Source organism: Macrobrachium nipponense, chromosome 19, assembly GCF_015104395.2.
Source record: "Macrobrachium nipponense isolate FS-2020 chromosome 19, ASM1510439v2, whole genome shotgun sequence".
Taxonomy (NCBI): domain Eukaryota; kingdom Metazoa; phylum Arthropoda; class Malacostraca; order Decapoda; family Palaemonidae; genus Macrobrachium; species Macrobrachium nipponense.
This window is the reverse complement of record NC_061088.1, coordinates 22043203-22068665: the sequence shown is the minus strand read 5'-3', so window position 1 is coordinate 22068665 and position 25463 is coordinate 22043203. Positions and strand designations below refer to the sequence as shown.

General features: G+C 37.2%; 2 protein-coding genes across 14 annotated transcripts in view; both read right to left on the bottom strand.

The window, feature by feature from the left end:
* The window catches only part of LOC135214834 (uncharacterized), a 189618-nt gene that overhangs the window by 25229 nt on the left and 138926 nt on the right, over positions 1-25463 (bottom strand). For 6 of the 13 annotated variants that reach the window (XM_064249243.1, XM_064249234.1, XM_064249260.1 and 3 more), the window contains 4 exons: positions 18968-20092; positions 14423-15532; positions 8976-10088; positions 6719-7822 (listed from right to left, as the gene is read on the bottom strand). In XM_064249243.1, the coding sequence (XP_064105313.1) occupies positions 6719-7822; positions 8976-10088; positions 14423-15532; positions 18968-20092 (4452 nt within the window). Of the gene's footprint in view, positions 1-4344; positions 5562-6718; positions 7823-8975; positions 10089-11587; positions 12698-14422; positions 15533-18967; positions 20093-25463 lie in introns of those variants that run through there. The other 7 variants (XM_064249268.1, XM_064249308.1, XM_064249278.1 and 4 more) reach the window with 7 other exon arrangements.
* LOC135218934 (arginine kinase-like) lies at positions 32-2612 on the bottom strand. Its single transcript, XM_064255379.1, has 2 exons — positions 2594-2612; positions 32-2180 (listed from the first exon to the last, which is right to left on the bottom strand). The coding sequence occupies exons 1-2, from the start codon at positions 2610-2612 to the stop codon at positions 1006-1008; spliced, it is 1194 nt and encodes a 397-aa protein (XP_064111449.1). The 3' UTR covers positions 32-1005.

Genomic DNA, 25463 nt, shown 5'->3' with positions numbered 1-25463 from the left:
TGTTTCCAGTTACTTTATCTCTGCAAAAGTTTAGTAGTGGGAACAAAAGGTATACAAAACAATCAAGATCTACCAAAATTAATGCAAAACTATCATTTTGGTAGGAAATTCCTTGCTTCATATTACCTAACAAACTGTAAACAGTTACAGAATAATGTCACTTTCCATTGGGGCACGAAATAATGCCTAGAAGTAGAACTGCAGAAAAAAAGAAAAGAAAAAAGAATGGTCCTGTGAGGCACTTTTCCTCCAGATGGCATATTTTAAAGTTACCTTTGAACTTGATTCACTCTAAACACTAACTCCAAAATGAAGTATGCATGGCAAATACGAAGTCTCTGGATTATATGGTTCCACAGTTAGAAATAGTGTACAGACTTTAGCCACAGCACACAGACAGACATATAGAGGGCCGTACAGGAAGACAGGTCAATTACCAGATGCCCCTAGGTGGTAAAACAGGGGCATAGAAAAAGTAATGGGCTACTGAGACAACAAGGATTACAATACATTCTACACTAAATGTCAATGACTTATTTAACCAAATGGTAAGTTGGCCCTTCAGCCAAAGTACAACATATTTTCAAATTTCCATGACGATTGACAAGCATTTTGCATCCAAAATCTGCGGTTGTTCCTATGCTGCCAGAAGTAGCAATGCAGAGTATCACATAAGAACTATAAGGAAGTGTGAGAGGTGAAAGAGGTAAAACTAGGAATGAATGACTTCTTACATGCACAGTATAGAAATACAGTTTAATCCATTACTTTACAATTCTGTTTTACTATTTGTACTATATTTATTGGAATACATTTTACACATAATTTTTCATTCAAATTCGAAAATTCCTTTACGTTATTACTAAGTTGGCAATGGCTATTCATGCTTCAGTGGTGCCACAAAGCATTATATAGTCTAAAGGCTGTTGCTGCTGATGTTCATAGATGAATAGTTAATGCACTGGTAATTAGTGTTTTGTGAAAACATACAATAGGTGAATATATTCAATAAATGGAACCCTTACGACTGTCGGTGTCATCTCCCTCCATACTATTTTCCAACTGAATTATTTCCTTCACACCATCATACATTTCTTGAATGGCTTCAATCTCTGTAATGCCTAAACGACGACGATTGGAAATGTCAAATACATAATCCTTAGCTTCTGAGTGCTCTCCAGATGTACCTCGAACTTGAAGATTATATCTATTAGCAGTGTTCTCTAACATGAGCATGTTTTCCCCTAACTTAGGTAGGCGAATGTGTACCGAAGCTCTGATGCCTGTACCAAGGTTAGTAGGACAAAAACTCAAGGAGCCTAGGTGTTGTGAAGAACTAAATGGAAGCTTCTCACCAAGAGTTGTCACTGCACGTACAAATCTGCTGTACACTTCACTAAGGTTACCTCCTTCCTGCATAGATATTATTCGTAAGTGGTCTTCTTCATTCACCCAAATCACTAGGGTGTTATCACCATTCAAAAATATGCCTCTGCCTTCTGGCCAAAACCGACAGGCACCAGCTGCTTCGAGAAATCTGTCTCCTTGTTTGAACAGCAAATGTTTTTCTAAGAGTTCCTCTTGATCCTCAGGACTGATTTCACTTATTGGCCGATAGTTACCTGCTAGATCTTCCTCCAACGTTTGCAGAGCATTACTGACATTTTGTTCTAGGTCAGTATATTGTTCACTGGTCAGAAGGGGGTTGAAAGGATAACCTTCAACCGATCGAGCACAACGAACCCTGGTTGATACGACATAGTTGCCCCACTCGTTCAAATCTCCAAGAGTAGAAGGATCTCCGAAATCAACTTCTGGATGAGTGTTATCTGGCCCGAATCCTCCATGGTATTCATCAATGACAGGGTCAAAAAGCTCTTTGAAACAGGCATAGGACTCAACATCTGGAGCATACAGGCCAATTTTAGAGTCTGGGTTAGCAAGACCTGATTTGATGCAGTCATAGAGTGTAGCGCCTAAGGATGTGGTGCGATCTTTGATGGCGTCAAAAATCTCAGGCGTCAGGTGTTTCTTCAAAAGTGAAGAAGACTCTGTGTTGCTGAACTTTTCATACTCTTCTTCAAGGGAAATGGTTGCAGCTGGATCTTGCTCACTTCCCTCCACTTCATCTGGGGATGCAGAAGTTGGTGGATATGTACGATCATACCATATATGTTTAACTTTTTAAATAGAAACCCATAATATTTACCCCTTTATTTATGCTGAATACCTACAAGGAGCGAGTTATATACAATTCATTATGATCCAGTTCCTAGTTTAGTCAACTAGATCAAAATGTTAACTCTTATAGTTTTTCCTGAGAAATTAATATACTTAATTTTAGACATTAGATGAGAATATATCTCAGTGTTAAGTATTTATATGCAATCTTTACTTATTAGAAAGAATCCCTTTAATGATATTTAATCCATAAAACAGTGAGGTACAAAAGAATGCACACTACAGAGCAGTCAATAATTTAAGACTGTGAACTGCAGCGTTTACAGTCTGAGGTATAAAGCTTTTTTTTTTCTCTTTTTTCTTTTTTCCTATACAACACAACAGACTGAATCCAAATGCTACTAAGACTGACAGCCTACATCCTCAAACATAATGCATCAATTTTGAAGTGCTCAGTACTAGTCAACTCATTTAACTATCTTAGAAGTAAGTGAATAAACTACAACTGATAAGGTGATTTCTCAGTTTGTGCACTTTTATGAACTAAAAATAATGTAGTAATATCATAGTAATAATGGGAGTTTGCGACTGCTATGGCCATGTCATCTACGGGGTGACTGCACACTGCAAGAAAACATGTCCTAAAATCTCATTGGACACTTACTGCACACATCAAAAACATTGGCAAACATACGTTAACCATTAACTAATAGTTCTAATCAGTGCTTCATACAATTATCCAGCATTTGGTATAGATCTGTTCTGGTACTGTAGACGTTGACTTGTTTTGAAGCTCTTTGTTTTGTGTATTCGATATGTGCCAACATGTTTACGACAAGTTTTACATTAGTGTGGAGCTAGAATCAGGTGCCAGCCACCAACTACAGTTCGAAGTGACAAACAAAAGACAACGCTCGATATGATGGATAAAAGCAAACGTGACATAAGTAAGTCATAGAAATGACTACTGAAGTGATCCTTGACTGATGAATGATAACTCAAGATGGGGAAACAATGGAAGCTGTTCAATGGTATTTACTTAAAAGATCAAATTTTTTAAATATGAAGATGAGACTTGTAAAGCTGATATTAGAAAGCAATAGTGGTTGTATCTTTTGCCCTAAATAAAGAGTGCATTTATCTAGTATATACCTTTCATCCAACTTGCAATCTACTTTACAACCCAACTTTCTAACACCGTAATATTAGTGTATGAAGTCACAGATATCTGTCAATTACAAAGTACGAAACAAGCAATGCATATGGAAATGATGCGTTTAGATGGTAAACAAAACATTAGAAGCCATGTGTATCAGGTCCCAAACGGAGACAATTGACAATAAGTTATGATGATTAAGAGTAAATAATAAATGGAAATTTTACCAAAACTTTAGATAACAAATCTCAAAGCCAAAATTTGAAAACTAGATATGAAACAGTTCAGAAATAGATATATTAGGTGAATAGTAAATATATATATAATATATATATATCTATATATATTTATTATATATATTATATATATATATATATCTGAAGATAAAAGACCCATAAAACACCATTTTAATGTTGCAGCCATATATTTCGAGCACTTCCTTCTGTGCGCAATATCACTGGTAGAATATGGATATAGGATGTCTTACAAGGGTATATACAAAAACATATTAAGGTGTGGCAGTAAGTCTCTATTGGTGACCCAGGAAGGGTGGAAATTAAACTATACCTTGGTGATTTTTCGCCTCTAACTCCTTTCTGGCGACTCGTCCGGCGGTCGACCACCGGATGAGTCACCAGACCGGAGTTAATGAGGCCAAAAATCACCAGGGAATAGTTTAATTTCCACCCTTCCTGGGTCACCAACAGAGACTTACTGCCACACCTTCCTATGTTTTTGTATATATACTCTTGTAAGACATTCTATGTCCATATTCTACCAACCAGTGATCAGGAGCACAGAAGGAAGTGCTCGAAATATAAGGTTGCAACGTTAAAATAGTTTATGGGCCTTTTATCTTCATATTATACTGTTGTATTACAGTAAAAAGACATTCATATATATATATCCATATATATATATATATATATATATATATATATATATATATATATAGATATATATATATATATATATATACATATATATATACATGAATATATGTGTATGTATGTATATGAACGTTATTTCCACTTCTAATGCTTTTTATCTTGTCATGAGTGCAGCGTCAAATGATGTCTAAAGATGTATAATAACATAATTAATAACTGGAGCCCTTACTGTTTTCATTATCTGCTGTCTTCCATGCTCTTCTCCAACTGAATTATTTCCTTCACACCATCATACATTTCTTGAATGGCTTCAATCTCTGTAATGCCTAATCGGCGACGATTGGAGATATCGTATACGTGGCCTTTAGCTTCTGAGTGCTCTCCAGATGTACCTCGTACCTGGAGATTATATTTATTTGCTGTTTCCTCCAAGGTCTGCATGTCCTCTCCTAACTTAGGTAGACGAATGTGTACCGAAGCTCTGATGCCTGTACCAAGATTGGTAGGACAAAAACTCAAGAAACCTAAGTGTTCTGAAGAACTAAATGGAAGCTTCTCACCAAGAGTTGTCACTGCACGTACAAATCTGCTGTACACTTCACTAAGGTTACCTCCTTCTTGCATAGATATTATACGCATATGGTCTTCTTCATTCACCCAAATCACTAGGGTGTTATCACCATTCAAAAATATGCCTCTTCCTTCTGGCCAAAACCGACAGGCACCAGCTGCTTCGAGAAATCTGTCTCCTTGTTTGAACAGCAAATGTTTTTCTAAGAGTTCCTCTTGATCCTCAGGACTGATTTCACTTATTGGCCGATAGTTACCTGCCAGATCTTCCTCCAACGTTTGCAGAGCATTACTGACATTTTGTTCTAGGTCAGTATATTGTTCACTGGTCAGAAGGGGGTTGAAAGGATACCCTTCAACAGATCGAGCACAGCGAACCCTGGTTGATACGACATAGTTGCCCCACTCGTTCAAATCACCAAGAGCGGAAGGATCTCCGAAATCAACTGTTGGATGAGTAACATCTGGGCCAAATCCTCCATGGTATTCATCAATGACAGGGTCGAAAAGCTCTTTGAAACAAGCATAGGACTCAGCATCTGGAGCATACAGACCGATATGCGAGTCTGGGTTGGCAAAGCCTGATTTGATGCAGTCATAGAATGTAGCGCCCAAGGATGTGGTGCGATCTTTGATGGCGTCAAAAATCTCAGGCGTCAGGTGTTTCTTCAAAAGTGAAGAAGACTCTGTGTTGCTGAACTTTTCATACTCTTCTTCAAGGGAAATGGTTGCAGCTGGATCTTGCTCACTTCCCTCCACTTCATCTGGGGATGCAGAAGGTGATGGAAATTTTCCACAATCAGATCATAAAGGCTTGGGTTGTTTTTCAATTGAAACCCATAATATTTACCCCTTTATTTACAATAAATACCTATAAGCAATAAGTTACAACAGTTTGATATGAAACAAATCTTAGTTTAATCTATAAGTGGATTAAGGATTTTATGCATAACTTATTCTGTTATCAGTGTAAACTCACAGAAATTTTATCCTTAGTGAATATATAATATGATTAATTTCAGACCTTGGATGAAAATATATCAAATCAGTAGTTAATCTTTTCTTTTTAAAAACAGCACCTACAGAACAATATTTAACCGATAAAGACATGAGATGCAGAGCAATGCAGTCTACAAAGCAGTCAATAATTTGAGGTTGCGCAATGCATCATTTACAATCTAAGGTATTATGCCTTTTTACACTAAACTGCTGCATCTAGACAATACTTAGACTATCAACTTACGTTCTATAACATAATGAAGTAATTCTAATGTGATTAATACTACTTGACACATGTAACTACTAACTATCTTACTGGCAGATGAGTAAATTGATACAGATAAGGTTAATTATCCAAAGTTTGTGTGCTGTAATATCATAAAATTGTAATTGGATATTGATATACTACTTGTTACTTAACATTACAGAGAATATTTGTTTCTTACTTGGCTAGTTTCACATGCCTCCCTCCATCTATAGTTCCAGTGACAAACAAAACAAAGGCAAAGAAAGGTACAATGGATACAACCAAATGTTACGTATGGAAGCATTGAAGTGATCCTTGAAAGCTGAATGATAACTCAAGATGAGAAACAATGAAAACTGCTCAGTTTATCAACTGTTTATCAGTGTTATTTAAGAGATCAAAAGTTAAATCATGAATGCAAAGCTTTGTCAACTGGAATAATGATTTTGGATGCCAGGCAAACATGTCTGACAGGTTCCACACTGAGACAATAGGCAGCAAACTAAGATTATTAAAAGTAAGGAACAAATTAGTACGTGGCCAAAACATTAAGTACCAAATCCCCAAAAACATTTTCGAAAACTAAATATGAAATACTATGGAAATAGGAAAGTGTTAGGAATATGCAAGTGTTGCTAAAGATGCATGATAACAGTTAATAACTGGAGCCCTTACTGTTTTCATTGCTGCTGTCTTCCATGCTCTTCTCCAACTGAATTATTTCCTTCACTCCATCATACATTTCTTGAATGGCTTCAATCTCTGTAATGCCTAATCGACGACGATTGGAGACATCATATACGTGGCCTTTAGCTTCTGAGTGCTCTCCAGATGTACCTCGTACCTGGAGGTTATACTTATTTGCAGTTTCCTCCAAGGTTTGCATGTCCTCTCCTAACTTAGGTAGACGAATGTGTACCGAAGCTCTGATGCCTGTACCAAGATTGGTAGGGCAAAAACTCAAGAAACCTAAGTGTTCTGAAGAACTAAATGGAAGCTTCTCACCAAGAGTTGTCACTGCACGTACAAATCTGCTGTACACTTCACTAAGGTTACCTCCTTCCTGCATAGATATTATACGCATATGGTCTTCTTCATTCACCCAAATCACTAGGGTGTTATCACCATTCAAAAATATACCTCTTCCTTCTGGCCAAAACCGACAGGCACCAGCTGCTTCGAGAAATCTGTCTCCTTGTTTGAACAGCAAATGTTTTTCTAAGAGTTCCTCTTGATCTTCAGGACTGATTTCACTTATTGGCCGATAGTTACCTGCTAGATCTTCTTCCAACGTTTGCAGAGCATTACTGACATTTTGTTCTAGGTCAGTATATTGTTCACTGGTCAGAAGGGGGTTGAAAGGATAACCTTCAACAGATCGAGCACAACGAACTCTAGTTGATACTACATAATCACCCCATGCATTCAGATCACCAAGAGTAGTAGGATCTCCGAAATCAACCGTTGGATGAGTAACATCTGGGCCAAATCCTCCATGATATTCATCAATGACAGGGTCGAAAAGCTCTTTGAAACAAGCATAGGACTCAGCATCTGGAGCATACAGACCGATATGCGAGTCTGGGTTTGCAAAGCCTGATTTGATGCAGTCATAGAGTGTAGCGCCTAAGGATGTGGTGCGATCTTTGATGGCGTCAAAAATCTCAGGCGTCAGGTGTTTCTTCAAAAGTGAAGAAGACTCTGTGTTGCTAAACTTTTCATACTCCTCATCAAGGGAAATGGTTGCAGCTGGATCTTGCTCACTTCCCTCTTCTTCATCTGGGAATGCAGAAGTTGATGGAAATTTTTACACAATCAGATCATAAAGGTTTGGGTTGCTTTTCAATTGAAACCCATAACATTTACCCCTTTATTTACAATGAATACCTACAAGCAATAAGTTACAAAAGTTTGATATGAAACAAATTTTAGTTGAATCTATAAGTGCATTAAGGATTTTATGCATAACTTATTCTGTTATCAAAGTGTAAACTCAAAGAAAGTTTATCCTTAGTGAATAGATAATGTAATTAATTTTAGACCTTGGATGAAAATATATCAAATCAGTAGTTAATCTTTTCCTTTTAAAAACAGCATTTACAGAACGATAGAGCTATGAGATGCAGAGCAATACTCTCTATAAAGAAGTTAATAATTTAAGATTCCACAATGCAGCATTTACAATCTAAGGTATTATGCCTTTTTACACACTAGACTGCAGCATCTAGACAATACTTAGATTATTAACTTACGGTCTGTAACATAATGCAGTAATTCTGTTGTGATTAATACTACTTGACACATGTCACCACTAACTACCTTACAAGCAGATGAGTAAACTGATACAGATAAGGCTAATTATCCAAAGTTTGTGTGCTGTAATATCATAAAATTGTAATTGGAGATTCATATAAGACCATGTTACTTAACTTTACACAGAATATTAGTTTTTTACTAACTAGTTTCACATGCCTCCCTCCATCTACAATTCCAGTGACAAACAAAACTAAGGCAAAGAAAGGTAAAATGGATACAACCAAATATAAGGTATGGAAGCATTGAAGTGATCCTTGAAAGCTGAACGATAAGTCAAGATGAGAAACAATGAAAACTGCTCAATTAATCAACAGTTTATCAATGTTATTTAAGAGATCAAAAGTTAAATCATGAATACAAAGCTTTGTCAACTGGAATAATGATTTTGGATGCCAGGCAAACATGTCTGACAGGTTCCACACTGAGACAACTGACAGCAAGCTAAGATTATTAAGAGTAAGAAACAAATTAATATTTAGCCAAAACGTTACGTACCAAATCCCCAAAAACATTTTCGAAAACTAAATATGAAATACTATGGAAATAGGAAAGTGTTAGGAAAATGAAAGTGTTTCTAAAGATGCATGATAACATAGTTAATAACTGGAGTCCTTACTGTTTTCATTACTGCCGTCTTCCATGCTCTTCTCCAACTGAATTATTTCCTTCACACCATCATACATTTCTTGAATGGCTTCAATCTCTGTAATGCCTAATCGACGACGATTGGAGACATCATATACGTGGCCTTTAGCTTCTGAGTGCTCTCCAGATGTACCTCGTACCTGGAGATTATATTTATTTGCTGTTTCCTCCAAGGTCTGCATGTCCTCTCCTAACTTAGGTAGGCGAATGTGTACTGAAGCTCTGATGCCTGTACCAAGATTGGTAGGGCAAAAACTCAAGAAACCTAAGTGTTCTGAAGAACTAAATGGAAGCTTCTCACCAAGAGTTGTCACTGCACGTACAAATCTGCTGTACACTTCACTAAGGTTACCTCCTTCCTGCATTGAAATGATTCGCAAATGGTCTTCTTCGTTCACCCAAATCACTAGGGTGTTATCACCATTCAAAAATATGCCTCTGCCTTCTGGCCAAAACCGACAGGCACCAGCTGCTTCGAGAAATCTGTCTCCTTGTTTGAACAGCAAATGTTTTTCTAAGAGTTCCTCTTGATCCTCAGGACTGATTTCACTTATTGGCCGATAGTTACCTGCCAGATCTTCCTCCAACGTTTGCAGAACATTACTGACATTTTGTTCTAGGTCAGTATATTGTTCACTGGTCAGAAGGGGGTTGAAAGGATAACCTTCAACAGATCGAGCACAACGAACCCTAGTTGATACTACATAATCACCCCATGCATTCAGATCACCAAGCGTAGTAGGATCTCCGAAATCAACCGTTGGATGAGTATCATCTGGGCCAAATCCTCCATGGTATTCATCAATGACAGGGTCAAAAAGCTCTTTGAAACAGGCATAGGACTCAGCATCTGGAGCATACAGACCGATATGCGAGTCTGGGTTTGCAAAGCCTGATTTGATGCAGTCATAGAATGTAGCGCCTAGGGCTGTGGTGCGATCTTTGATGGCGTCAAAAATCTCAGGAGTCAGGTGTCTTTTCAAAAGTGAAGAAGACTCTGTGTTGCTGAAGTTTTTATACTCTTCTTCAAGGAGAAAAGAAGCGGTTGCATCAAGTTGCTCACTTCCATCCTCTCCATCTGGGGCTGTAGAAGTTGATGCAATGTTCAAACTTTCAGAAGTCATGAGAAAAATGGCTGTATTTTTTTAAATGAAAAGTATAATTATTTCCTTTTAATCATATAATGAATACGAACAGGCATGCCTTACATACAGTCTGCTGTGATTCACTTTTGACTCAGTTTACTATACATAATGATGGCTTTCATTTAATTAAGTATAAAGTATAATGCATTATGTTTTTAACTGTCACTTCGTCTAAGGTTTTGCATATAAGAATAAACTAGTTTCATAAATCCTGATTTCAGGTTACATATTAGAATTATCATTAATATACATGTATACAATTTACAATTTGAAGATTAACTAATCAATGATCTATCTTCTGTAAAACTATACATATGCTAATGACTATGCAATGGCCAATAATCTCAGGTTTCAAAAGCAATCTTGTAGTTGCAAATTATCATCTCTTATTTGAGAATTTCCTTCATAAACTGGACTGCTACATCTTATTGCAGTTGGCTGTGTCAGATTACATGCTCCACTATAATGCTATGAAGTGATGAATGCTACGTGACTCATTCAACAGTCTTAAAAGTAGGTGAGTAAAATCTTTGATACAGAGAATTAATTCTGATGCTAGTGGTATTCCTATGTTTAGCTAATTAGTGAAATACCTAGAGAAGCAGAATAAAACTGGAAAGTGATGAGATGATGGTTCCCGAACTTTAGTTTGGATTCTCATTCTTTTATTTTCCTTTAGTTTTCAAGAACTTCCTTTGTCTACAATGAGATACAGTGCTGTGGTATACAAAACAAGGCAAAATCTAAAGAGGGAAGAACATAAAGATTAAATCCTATGAAATGGAACCATGCAAAAAAAGCATGGTAATCAGCCAGAAACCTAACCAAAGTGAATGCTTTGCAGTGCTGACTGTTAGCTCAAGTTAAGCCTCCTGAGAAAAACAAAGATTCCTGGCATATTAACTTAATTATTGCAGTATTCACATTAATATATTTTCTAAACCATACACGCAAAGTTGGTTCATGAGTGCAGATTACTATAAATTGAATAAGGCACCAGCACTCATATCCTATTGTGCTGACTTGCAACTTTATTAGTAACTAATAAAGTCCACCTATACTTTGTCATTGAATAATTGGCTTGGGTCTAGAGAAGAAAAATATTGGTCAACTGCAAAGGAAATCTTTAAAACCACTAAGTACGAAACAGTGCTTAGAACTAGCAGCTAAACTTTGTAGACATCTCTCAGTTTACATACTGAAATAACAGACAATTGTCTAACAGTGTTTAAGTGTTGTCTATTTTCGACTTTGTAAATTAGAAATTAAAAAGAACTAAAAAACTGTGTATTTGGTCAAAAAATTTACTAGCAAGCTGCACTATAACATTTGCTGGAAAGGCTATACGTAAAATACTTAAATAAAAAGCAGTGCTTGCACAATGGAAAATTGAGCATGGGTGCAGGGAAGATGTCTTAAAGCATAACAGAGCCCTTACGATTTTCATCACTGCTGTTTTCCATGCTTTTCTCTAGCTGAATTATTTCTTTCACACCGTCATACATTTCCTGAATAGCTTCAATCTCAGAAATGCCTAATCGACGACGATTGGAGATATCAAATACATAATCTTTGGCTTCTGAATGTTCTCCAGATGTGCCGCGTACTTGCAGATTATACTTATTTGCTGTTTCTTCCAAAGTTTGCATGTCCTCTCCTAACTTAGGTAGACGAATGTGTACTGAAGCTCTGATACCTGTACCAAGATTTGTGGGACAAAAGCTCAAAAAGCCCAAATGTTCTGATGAACTAAATGGAAGCTTGTCACCAAGAGCTGCCACAGCACGCACAAATCTACCATATACTTCACTAAGGTTACCTCCTTCCTGCATTGATATTATTCGTAAGTGGTCTTCTTCATTCACCCAAATAACTAAGGTGTCATCAGCATTCAAAAATATACCCCTGCCCTTCGGCCAAAACCGAGAGGCCCCAGCTGCTTCGAGAAATCTGTCTCCTTGTTTGAAGAGTAAGTGCTTTTCCAAAAGTTCTTCTTGTTCATCAGAACTGATTTCGCTTAAAGAACGATAGCTTCCAGCTAGGTCGTCTTCCAGTGACTGCAGAGCATTAATGACGTTTTGTTCTAGTTCAGTATATTGTTCATTTGTCAGAAGTGGATTAAAAGGATAACCTTGTACAGACCTAGCACATCGCACTCTAGTTGACACTACATAATCCCCCCACTCATTCAAATCACCAAGAACATCAGGGTCCCCAAAATTAACTTCTGGATGGATATCATCTGGGCCAAATCCTCCATGGTATTCATCAATGACAGGATCAAAAAGCTCTTTGAAACAAGCATAAGACTCAGCATCTGGAGCATACAGCCCAATCTTAGAGTCTGGATTGGCAAAACCTGATTTGATGCAATCATAGAGAGTAGCACCTGAAGATGTGGTGCGATCTTTGATGTTGTCAAAAGTCTCCTGCGTCAAGTGTTTCTTTAAAAGTGAAGGAGAATCTGTGCTGTTGAATTTTTCATATTCTTCCACAAGGGATACAAGGGCTGCTGAGTCAAGTTGTTCAGCTTTATCTTCATCTGGGGCTGCAATGTTAATGTATACCTTGTATAATCAACATTTGCTAAAAAGACTGACAATGAATACACTGTAACTGAAACCATATAGTATTTGCTTTGATTCAGAATTGACATAAAAACATTATACTTTATGTTCAATCTACATGCAACAATAACTTTTTTTTGTATGTATTGCCAGACACATATGTAATTGTAGTAACCTGAATGCTCTCTTAACTTCTCGAATTCTTCACACGTTTTGGAAACACTTGTCACTACAAAGCCTTAGATCAAAGGGCAAGAAATATAGAGTAATTCTGATGTCTGCTAGTGGGAATAGAACCCGCATTCAGAGTAATCAGAACGAGGTCACGTTGCCGATCTGACAACGCGATCACGTTTTCATTACTCAGGGTGCAGGTTTGATTTCTGCTACCAGGCATCAGAATTACACCATATTTCTTGCACTTGGATCTAAGGCTTTGTAGAGATAAGTGTATCGAAAAACTGTGAAGAATTCGAGATGTTAAGAGGGCATTCTGGCTACTACAATTACACATTGAATGTTTTCAGGTGTAACTCCTTTGCTAGTTTTATCTGTAATATTAAGCTAGATTAAGAAGTCAGATCAAGATATTTCAGTATTAAGCATTAGCATATGATATTCAACTCAGAAAAACAAGACAAATCTTAGAGAGCTAACCACGAAATAAATAGAGTGTAATGTGGTGCATAATTCTAATTGGCACTGCGAAATAGCTAACACAGCAGTGTAACTTCTGAGGTATTATTTCTTCTACCTTCTTCATACACTAGAGTGCTAAGTGTAAATGCTGCTCTATCAGTGATCATTTTCATCTTCCATTGCAATGCAGCCATTTTGAAGTGTTCACTGCTACTTTTCTAACTGAAGCGCCTTAGAAGTAGATGAGTGCAATAGTGTGTTATATAATTTGAATTATTTCTAATGACTGTGCTTTTCCAAATTTAATTAAATTATTGTAATACTGTGTAGAAATATATTGGTAAGTGCTGAGGGCCATAGGGTCTGGCTCCATAGCTTTAATAGGGATATTCGCCACTTACTAGGTCCTCTTGAAAGGGACTTTCATAATGTCTACAAAGAAAACCTGATGCTACGAAATACATAATAGGTCAATAAGCTCACTGCCAACAACAGACGGTTACTACCAGTCTAACTGACTGCTCAGGTGTCTAGTAAAAAAGTGCACTACTCAGTACCAAAGTATTTCAACATGCATTTATTTCGATTGCAGACATCATAAGCTCATTCATTAAGGTATAAGACCTGTAAAATTTGATTCGATAGCTAAAGTGTTAGTATCTTACCAAAATATATTCTAACCAAATACTTGTGGGTGTACCAAGTCTCAACCTTTCATTTTGGCCTAAAACTTAACTACCACATTTCTACAACTCACTACTAACGAATAACTGTAAATATATGTGTCAACTGAAGGAAAGTCTATAAGCTACTTTGTGCATGAGGATGCGTTTGGGTAACAGGCAAACATTTACAAATGTCTCTCGGGTATCAGGCTGGGATAATATAATAGTGTAAACCTATTATGTGTATTTATTTAAAATCCTAGAAAAAAAATACCCACAAGGTGTGAATTTAATTAAAATAATTAGTATCTTAATAATATAAGACACTGTTAAAGGCATAAATGCAGTGTTAAATATTGTCTGAAAATGTGTGATAAATGAATTAGTAAATAGAGCCCTTACAAGCTTCATCATTGCTGTCTTCCATATCCTTCTCCAACTGAATTATTTCTTTGACACCATCATACATCTCTTGAATAGCTTCAATCTCTGTGATGCCTAATCGACGACGATTGGAGATATCATATACGTGGCCTTTAGCTTCTGAATGCTCTCCAGATGTACCTCGAACTTGAAGATTATATTTATTTGCTGTTTCCTCCAAGGTCTGCATGTCCTCTCCTAACTTAGGTAAACGAATGTGTACTGAAGCTCTGATGCCTGTACCAAGATTGGTAGGGCAAAAACTCAAGAAACCTAAGTGTTCTGAAGAACTAAATGGAAGCTTCTCACCAAGAGTTGTCACTGCACGTACAAATCTGCTGTACACTTCACTAAGGTTTCCTCCTTCCTGCATCGATATTATTCTTAAGTGGTCTTCTTCATTCACCCATATTACTAAGGTGTTATCGGCATTCAGAAATATGCCTCTGCCTTCTGGCCAAAACCGAGAGGCCCCAGCTGCTTCGAGAAACCTGTCTCCTTGTTTGAAGAGTAAGTGTTTTTCTATTAGTTCTTCTTGTTCTTCTGGACTAATATCACTTAATGAACGACAAACCCCAGACAAATCATCCTCCAACGATTCCAAAGCAATAGTAATATCCTGTTCCAGCTCTACGTACTGATCATTTGTCAGAAGGGGGTTAAAAGGATAACCTTTTACAGATCGAGCACAACGGACTCTAGTTGATACTACATAATCACCCCACTCATTCAAATCACCAAGAACACCAGGATCTCCAAAATTAACTTCTGGGTGAATATTATCAGGACCAAATCCTCCATGGTATTCATCAATGACAGGATCAAAGAGTTCTTTGAAACAAGCATAGGACTCTGCATCTGGAGCATACAGACCAATATTAGAATCTGGGTTGGCAAGACCTGATTTAATGCAGTCATGTAGAGTGGCACCTCCAGCTGTACTCCGATGTTTGATGTTGTCAAAAACATCTTGAGTTAAATATTTCTTCAAGAGTGATGTAGATTCAGTATTGGTGAATTTCTCATACTCTTCATCAAGAGAGGACACTGCAGAAGGGTCAACTTGGTCACTTGCTTCTTCATCAGGAGCTGTAGAAGTTAATGTGTGTTGTGTATAACATATATATATTGTAATCCCATGTTCTACAAGTAGTTCACGAAAGTGTACTTTCCTTTAACTTGAAAGTGAATGAAAAAAAAAAAAATCTTGCTGACATTAGAAAACCTATTGATCCTACATATGCTACAAGTTGTCGAAAACGTTTGTACTGCCTAATCTGTTCCAATATTATTGATGTTCTCTCTCCAAGCACTAAAACTAAACAAAGCCAGTGTTCACCAAAACCTGTTAACAATAGTCTAACTAAAATGTTCAGCTAAGGAAATGCACTGAATTAAGCACTTTTAAACAGGCAAACTAACTACTGACTTTTATTATTCAAAATTTAAGATTTCACTGCAGTCAAGAGTGCTACAAGTGAAAAGTTTCCGATACAGCAGATAATCACAACTGTCATAACATAAAACAAAACTGCCTGACTAACTGAATAGACAAGTTATATATGAGTCAAGTATATGAATATAAGTAATCATCCACTTTTAAGAAACGGAAGAAAACAAATGCCTAGTGAAGTTTATTTAATCTCTGTAGATGCCAGATAATAAAGGCAAGAACTTGTGACATCTTTTGTTCACTTCACCCAAAATGAAATTGGTGTCACTGATGATTTCTAATCCAGTGTAAAGTATCTTGACTTGTACTGTTAGTGATTGCTAGTATTTCTAATGATCTTCTGAGTGATATCTCCTTAAAGCAAATAATTATTCTATCTAAGAGTCCAAGTAGAATTGATAAAAGCTGAACTTAAATCTGATCAAGTAGACTGAAGAATACTGAGAGCAAAATCTGTTGTCTACTTAAAACAAATTTACTGTACTACTATTTCCAATACAGCATTTTTTGGGGAATACTGTAAATTATATCATGATATGTCAAGGTGCATCTTTTGTAACTCAGTGTAGCACCGAATCCATCAAGAAATTAAGGAAGACAGACAGCATTTCAAAAGAAATACATTAACCCTTCGCTATATAGGTTCCTGATCAAATAAAAAAAACTCAGGGCAGAGTACGGTTTTGAGCTGGATTAATGTGCAATGCATGTACCCCAAAACACAACATCTTTATACTGATTTAGTTGTTGCGACCTGTTGATGGTTTAGTTACTGCATAACCCTACTTCTGACATTGAACTATATCAACGTTAGTAAACTGTATATGAGCATATACGACTGTTTAAATAACTGTGAGGAATAAGCTAGAACTACCCTGAAGCTATATGACATGTGATACAAACATAAGTTTGGCAACATCACTATAAATTTACAAGTCATACTGCTTTGATCATTCGAACTGCAAAGAACAGGTACTCACACATGATAGAACACAAGAAAATTGCATTCTGATCTACCAAAAATTTCATTTTATGAATCAATCTTCAAGCTTGGGTTGGATATGTGCATATCTTTAAAGATAATGTCATTGCTTATACTTTATCTTCACTTTAACACTGACTTATATTGAAAAGGATTACAAAATTTGCAGTTGTCAACAGCTGTCATAAAAGCATGAGTAATCTTCAGTCTCCTTTTACTGTCCTTGATCAATGTTGTTTAAGTGCATAAGTGAACTGAAACTAAACAGCTGAAACTAGATTTGTTGGGCAGAAGTTCCAGAATCAAAGGTGCTCTGAAACAGCAAATGGAAGCTTACTGCCAAAATCTGTTAGAGCACATACAAATCTGAGAATTTCACCAAAGTTTCTACCATTCTGCATTGATATTATTAGGAAGTGATCCTCTTGTTTCACACAAGTCACCATGAAAATGCCTCTTCCTACAGTCCAAAAACGAGTAGCACCAGCTGCTTGGAGAAGTCTTGCCACATTGTTGAAAGAGTACATGCTTTTCTAAGAGTTCCTCTTCGAAAAGCACTGATTTCACTTAAAAAACGATCATTCCGAGCCAGATCCTCCAACATAACTAAGACATTGCCAATATTTTGTTCAAACTCTCCGTACTGCTCAATAATAAGTAGAGGGTTAAAAGGGAAACTTCCCACAGATCGAGGAAAAAGAATCTGGTTGATATTACATAGTTAACCTACTCTTTAAAAATACCAAAAACACTTGGGTCTTCACAGTCACAGAGCAAGAATCACCAAGGGACAAATCCAATGTGATATTCATCAATAACAGGGTAAAAAAAAAAAAAAAAAAAAAAAAAGTGAGTTTCAGCTTCTGGGACAAACAAAACCAATACTGGAGTATGAGTCAGCAAAACCAAATTTGATGCAATCACATAACGTAGCACCTTCAAAGACATCTTGCATCAAATATTTCTTCAAGAGTGAAGTATAATCTGAAGGGATGAATTTCTCATATTCTTCATCAAATGTAGTTATTGCAGCACAGGTGATTTCTTCGCTTGCTACGTCAAAAGACGCGGCAGGATTTGTTTTATAAAACAAAAACCAATGTACATAACACGTGGATATCAGGGTAATGTCCAGTTCTTTAATAATTTACAGAAAATCTAACTGCATCGGTATCATAGCTGGCTAGTTAGTATTCTAATGTCACAAGTGCTGTACTTTGTCCTGCCCTTTGTGTAAAATCTGCACAAAAAGTACCTTTGATGAGAATGGAATCAAGTACGAAATGAATAATCTTATAATTCAGCAAAATATTCAAGATGGAATTGAATTACAATAGCAGGCAATCAAAATACGACCTGCTGTGTAATGTTGCAACTCTTCCCTAAGCCAGTGAGAGCAAAAAATCAAGACCCATACTTCATTATATTTTTGTTCAAAATAAAAAATAATACATTAAAATGTCTCCAAAAACAGATATCAAATAGCAGTATTCTCTATGATAACCATCACTACATATTACCAATTTTATCAACTGTTTCTATTTTTATTAAGGCATGTTTAATCACAAAAACTGGTAGAAAATGACAAAGGAAACCTCACTGTAAAATGAGGGAATTATTATATAGTGGTTAAGGTCTAAAGTGTACCTAACTTTTGTCAAGAAAAAAAAATCAGAAGAAAAGTTAAAGCTTCATCATGAAAAACATTTGGCTTTGTGTATGATCAACTCTTACTATTGAAAAGTCAGCTACTTTGTCAACTAAGATCAGAAGACAAGCGATATTTAGGGGACCTACATTTTAAGCATATTTACAAGCGCTATGATAATTATTAGTGATAATTCAATACACTGAGTTATCAACGTTCAGCACTTTGACACATCCATCAAAAGAATCAAGAAAAAATATGTGCATGTCTGTGGTAAGGAAATATAAGTCTCCTCCCCCTTTCAGGAAAAACTTACATACAGCAATTTGAAAAATATTAATGGTGCTTTAGTGGCAAAAGTTACATCACTTATATTCTTTATGGTTCTCAAGCTCAGTGATGAGTGGTAAGGTGGTATGAAAGAATTATTGGAGGCCTTACAGTTTTGGGTGTCGCTTTCCTCCAAACTCTGCTCGAGCTGAATGATTTCCTTCACGCCATTATACATCTCCTGAAGAGCTTCAATCTCTGTGATGCCTAAACGACGGCGGTTGGAGATATCGAATACGCCATCTTCCGCTTCTGTGTGCTCTCCTGATGTGCCTCGCACTTGAAGGTTAAACTTATCTGCTGTCTCTTCCAGAGTCTGTCTGTTTTCCCCTAGCTTGGGCAGACGAATATGTACTGATGCCCTGATAGCTGTTCCGAGATTTGTGGGACAAAAGGTCAAAAAGCCTAGGCGCTTGGAAAAGCTAAATGGAAGCATTTTGTCAAGATCTGTGACAGCACGCACAAATCTATCATACACTTCTCCTAGGTTGCCGCCTTCCTGCATTGATATTATTCGTAAATGATCTTCTTCATTCACCCATACTACCAGTGTGTCGTCGGAGTTCAAGAAAATCCCTCTTCCACCAGGCCAGAATCGAGAGGCTCCAGCTGCTTCGAGAAATCTGTCTCCTTCTTTGAAAAGCAAGTGTTTTCCCAAGAGCTCTTCTTGCTCCTCTGCAGTAAGTTCGTGTAAGGGACGATAGTGGCCAGCTAGGTCATCCTCCAATCCTTCTAGAGCATATACAATATCCTGTTCAAGTTCTGCATACTGTTCACTTGTTAAAAGAGGGTTAAATGGATAACCTTCAACTGAGCGAGCACAACGGACTCTAGTTGATACAACGTAATCACCAAATTCATTCAGATCCCCAAGCTCACTAGGCTCACCAAAATCAATACCTGGATGGGTATCATCTGGGCCAAATCCTCCATGATATTCATTAATTACAGGATCAAAAAGTTCATTAAAGCAACTGTATGATTCAGTATCTGGTGCATACAGACCAATATGAGAGTCAGGGTTGGCAAAGCCTGATCTAACACAGTCATGAAGAGTAGCACCTCCTGCTGTAACCCGACTCTTGATGTCATCAAACACCTCCTGCGTTAAATACTTCTTCAAGAGGGAGCGAGACTCTGTGCTAGCAAATTTCTCATATTCCTCTTCCAGTGAAACTAAGGCGACAGGGTCAATCTGTTTGGTTTCATTTTCGCCATCGTGGGTTGGAGTACCAGCTGGTGGATGTTTAACACAACATCAAACACTGAACTGACAAAACTTCTGTCCAGTACCTACCTAGATCCAATCATTCTAACAATCTGCATTTGGTGAAGTATCAAAACTATCCATTTAACAAACATGCTATTACTATATCATCAGTCATGGAGAATGAACTTAAGCCAACTATCGTGAAAATGTACAAGGTTTCATGACCGTCAGCTTTGCTACAGTTCAACTCTGTGATTGCCACTGTAGACATAAATTTTTTTATTGTCAAATGAATGCTGTCTTCCTAACAACTGATTGGTGGGATAAACCTTAATCCCATACTGGTTCTTACCTGAAGTCCAACGGCAGTTTTGCCTAATGTGTATTTCCATTAGGCTTTGTTTCCCTTATTCTGCTCAGTGCTTGCAGTTTTTCATATGGTGTTTGGTTTCGTCTCACGATTCAAATATGCTTTTAATTGTTGCTTCTGTTGTGCTTTTTTATGGTTGTTGGTGAGGTTATTCTAGTTTCATATGCATACAAAATGTAAAATAAACTATGAGAATACTTGTTCAAAGCCCCGGCTCTTACTCACCTCCCTATGTGGATTTTGCGGTAATGTTTATATACATATGCTTTAAAATGAATATAGTATACATCTCATTTCAGTGCAATAAATTACTGTTAGTTATAAAGCTGCTCAAACAGCAAGTAAAAAATAATTTCTTTACAGACCGCAAGTAAAAAGCAGATAAATGTTGTTAAGCGTGGCAGATATTTTACAAAAATGCGTTCATTACTCACTGTAAAGAACTTTACACATCATAATGATACCGTGTCAATATACGTACCTACTAGGTAAAGCTTGACTTTTGACTTGCATGTTATGGTAATACTGAGGATTTCCATGACAAGTGACGTAAAGTTGCCAAATTATAGATTCTAAGGCAGATATCCTAATAAGAGCTAACCTAACCTAGCTTACGGTTCATACCTACAGTAACATTGCTCTCCTATCACCATGCAAGTCTCAAACCAAGTTCCACCCATAGCACAAGAAGACTCAAGCCCCCAGTAACTTAGCTTGTGGCATTTACCTCTGAGAGTAACCACTATTTTGCCCAGTTATTGAAGGGTTGTCACTGCCATTTGCTCAGAACAGTGGTACTCCTAGTGGCTGACTGTTTCATGCCAAGATACTAAAGGACTGACTCTATCTTTATATTTTCTTTTGTAACACTTGTAAACAAGCCTCATGTACAAGCATGCTTAATTTTCTATTTACAATACAATCCAGTAAGGTTTGGCTTGCAATTCCTACTGGACTGTCCTACATTTTATTACTATGATAGCTTTGTTTTTATAGAAGAATGGGAAGGGTGAAGTGAAATGATGAATGATGAGGATGAAATAAGTTGATGAAAATAATTTTCTGCCAAATGTTTCAGAAATTCTGACGTAGGATACTACGTTAAATAAAAGTACTGTGTCTTACTACGTGATAAGTGTCCTGTTTATGACAGCTGATTGCTGCTTTAATTTGTCTGTCGTGTTGTTCATATCTAATGGATAGTCCCAAAATGCCAGATAGCTATGTTTACTATATTCAGTCAAGATTACGATTGCTTTTCATAAGATTTTGATACAAAAAACGTACATGAAATGTATCTTGAGAAAAAAAATGAATGCTTAAGAAAGCTTCTGGGCGACTTGCCCAAAGACCTTTGTGAAGGTTTACATGAAAAAAAAAAAAAAATACTGGCTGAAGCCTATCCATCAGATTAGATTTTTTTTTTATCTACAATTCAATTATACATCAGAGGTTAAACATAGTCAATGAGGAATTTTAAAATAATTAAGGAAGTGACTTGACGTTCAAAGAAAACATTTTATTGTTTTTTGGAGTAGAAGTAGCACTCACCTCATTTGCATGCCACCACACTATATAATATATATATATATATCTATATATATTATATTATATATATATATATATATATATATTATATATATATCTTATATTACGCAAAGTGCACAAGGGTTAAAGGATGGACTTTTGGAAATTAAGGATGCATATTGCATACACAAAGCATTGGCAGAAATTTCTGGTTCTAACGCTAAACTCAGCATGAATGGCCGAGTTTGGTAAATAACATGGTGCACCTATTTCCAAACAAACATTTGAGTATTGCTACTCTATTTCTTATGACAACCATCTGCCATGGCTGCCTTAAATCCTGAGAAATAGAATGTTTCGAGTCATTCCGAATAAATTTCAACTTTTCCATTCCAAGTAACAATATATATATATATATATATATATATATATATATATATATATATATATATATATATATATATATATATATATATATGGTTGCTAATCACGAACCTGTAAAATGAAATTCTTCGCTTGCGCGTTAATTAATAAAAGACACCGAAGCGTTTATGAAGACCAATTTTTCACGCTGACGCGAAAATGCCCGTTCCAATTCTTGCTTCCCTAACCTCATTAAACCTGGAATTTTTTTTCTTTATATTATTCTAAACCAAAAACGCGTTCCTTAGAGATCAGCTCGTCTCAACTCAAAGTTGTCTACAAAAACTTACGGATGGAAGGATGTTCTGGTAGAGCTTATCAAAATAAGTCAATAATCTCCTGGGTTTCTGTTCCTTGATAGTTCCAATACCGCGCCCCATTACAGTAGTCAAGACAAGTACCGTTAATACATTATAATGTAATAAATAAATAAATAATTCTGAAACCTCTCCAGACTTTTGTACGGTCAATCTGACTGCTTGGATTAAAACCGAAATGGCTTCAAGAGCATTTCATATTATTTTCTCATATTTTTGTACCAATGTTGTATGCCTTTGTACCTTAAAAAATCTAGCGCATATAACCTGTTTTAATTTAAGTCTAAGCTGAATTACACGACTCTGCATTTGTAAAACGTTTTTTATGCTTTATCATCTTCATTAAGCATAATAGCTGGACTACGGAGATCATGTACATAAATACATCCAAAGACAGGTTTACCCAAACATAAATGACATATTTTACTGATATACGAATTTTCACAAAATGTCGGATTTACCATTTTCTTAGACTAAAATATTCATGATAAGTGTCTTAATCTAAATCAACCGTCATTATTTTCCTTAAGTTTCCTCGAAACTTCGCATTAGTTCAAAATAAATAGCAATGAAAATCGAACACTTGTTGTTATTTCACGTGTGTTCATATAAAATCTAATTTCACCACAAAATCAGCAGTAGCTGAATTATAAGGAAAAACGCCTATTCAGAACACAAAACAATGCGTTACACTAGAAGCCATGTACTGTCTGTGAAGAAAATATCAAAATACAAAAATACACGGACAAGAGCACTAGCAATGCAATAGTTACTAAGGGCACAGAAATTCCTAGCAGTCCCTCCCCGCTGTGTGAGCATTTATAAGATATATTGCCAGAGGTGGGCAGGACGGGACACACACTGAAAGCTTATACTGACGAGTGATGACATGCACACTGTACAATTGTTAAGGTTAAATATCTACATTTTCTTTAATAGTTTCCTTTGTGTGTTATGATCTTGTGCATTGGTTTGTGAACATACATTTCCTTGATGCTCTTTATACAGTTTTTTCATTGATAACACCAAAGAAAACATGCTTGAGTGACATTCATTCAAATATGTAACCTTGTGGTTGCTGCGCTGATATCTCTTGAGTGATGCTTAATAAGAGTGAAGTGTGACGTGATTTTTTTTTTTTTTTTTTTTTTTTTTTACTTTGTGAAGAAAATCAGTAAGAGGAATTCTTACGACTACGGCTGTTGCCCTTCTCCATACTCTTCTCTAACCGAATGATCTCTTTCACACCATCATACATCTCCTGAAGGCACTCAATCTCTGTCAGACCCAATCGACGTCGGTTGGAGATGTCGAATGTGTAATCCTTGGCCTCTGAGTGTTCCCCGGCTGTGCCTCTCACTTGAAGGTTGAACTGGTCAGCTGTGTCCTCCAGGATTCGTTTGTCCTTCCCCAGGTTAGGTAGTCGGATGTGCACCGACGCCCTGATGGCTGTGCCCAGATTGGTTGGGCAGAAGCTTAAGAAACCGAGGCGCTGCGAAAAACTGAATGGAAGCCTGCTACCTAGGGCTGTCACTGCGCGCACAAAGCGGTCGTAAACCTGGGCGAGGTCACCTCCTTCCTGCATAGATATGACTCGCAAGTGGTCTTCTTCGCTCACCCATATAACCAAAGTGTTGTCCGAATTCAAGAAGATGCCGCGACCGTCCGGCCAGAACCGACAGGCATCGGCCGCCTCCAAGAATCGGTCTCCTCGCTTGAAGAGCAAGTGGTTGGCTATGAGCTCGTCTTGCTCTTCAATGGTGATCCGATTCAGAGCGCGGTAATAACCGGCTAAATCATCGTCCAGTGTGTCCAAAGCATTTTCAACGTCCTGTTCGAGTTCTGCGTACTGATCGCTCGACATAAGTGGGTTGAAAGGATAACCCTCGACGGATCGAGCGCAACGAACTCGAGTCGACACAACATAGTCACCCCATTCATTCAGATCCCCGAGCGCATCGGCGGTCCCAAAATGAATGCCAGGGTGGTACTCCTTCGGACTGAAGCCACCGTGATACTCGTCAATGATGGGATCGTAGAGCTCATGGAACAGCGTATAAGACTCGGCATCCGGTGCGTACACTCCAATGCTAGAGTCTGGATTGGCGAGGCCGGACTTGATGCAATCGTAGAGCGTGGCTCCAGCGACCGTAACACGGTGCTTGAGCTTGTCGAAAACATCCTGGGTCAAGTACTTCTTCAAGAGTGAGCGAGACTTCACCTTCTTGAACTTCTTGTACTCCTCCTCGAGGACTGCCAGGTCGGTGGAGTCGATCTGATCCATTCCGTCTTCCTCGTTACCGTAGTACGTAGCTGGTGGGAAGGAGGTCCGGGGACCTTGATACTTTAAAACTGTCTCTTGAGAATCGCAGCTATGGCCAAACAAATCGTGCTTTTACATTCAGGCTGGCAGCAGGCCCACCATTAGTCCACACACAGTCATGCATCAACACCTAGCAACAACAACAATATTTAGGTGTCATGCACGAAGCGAACATCTATCAAAGAAAAATGTTTAAGACGGATCAGGTTCGGTCTGTTTAAGGAACTTGTGCCAACACACTCATTGGAAACATCTAGGATGGATTAGCAGTGGTTAATCATGTTGGCAAAAACTGTGTGTGCAGCTGTAAAATGGAGGCTACTTAACTATATTTACATCATGAATAAAATACGACACAACAGTTTACCAATATTTGGAGCTAATATCTGAGTGCCAAGGTGTGTGCAACATTTGGCAGATGTATGAATAGAGAGAGA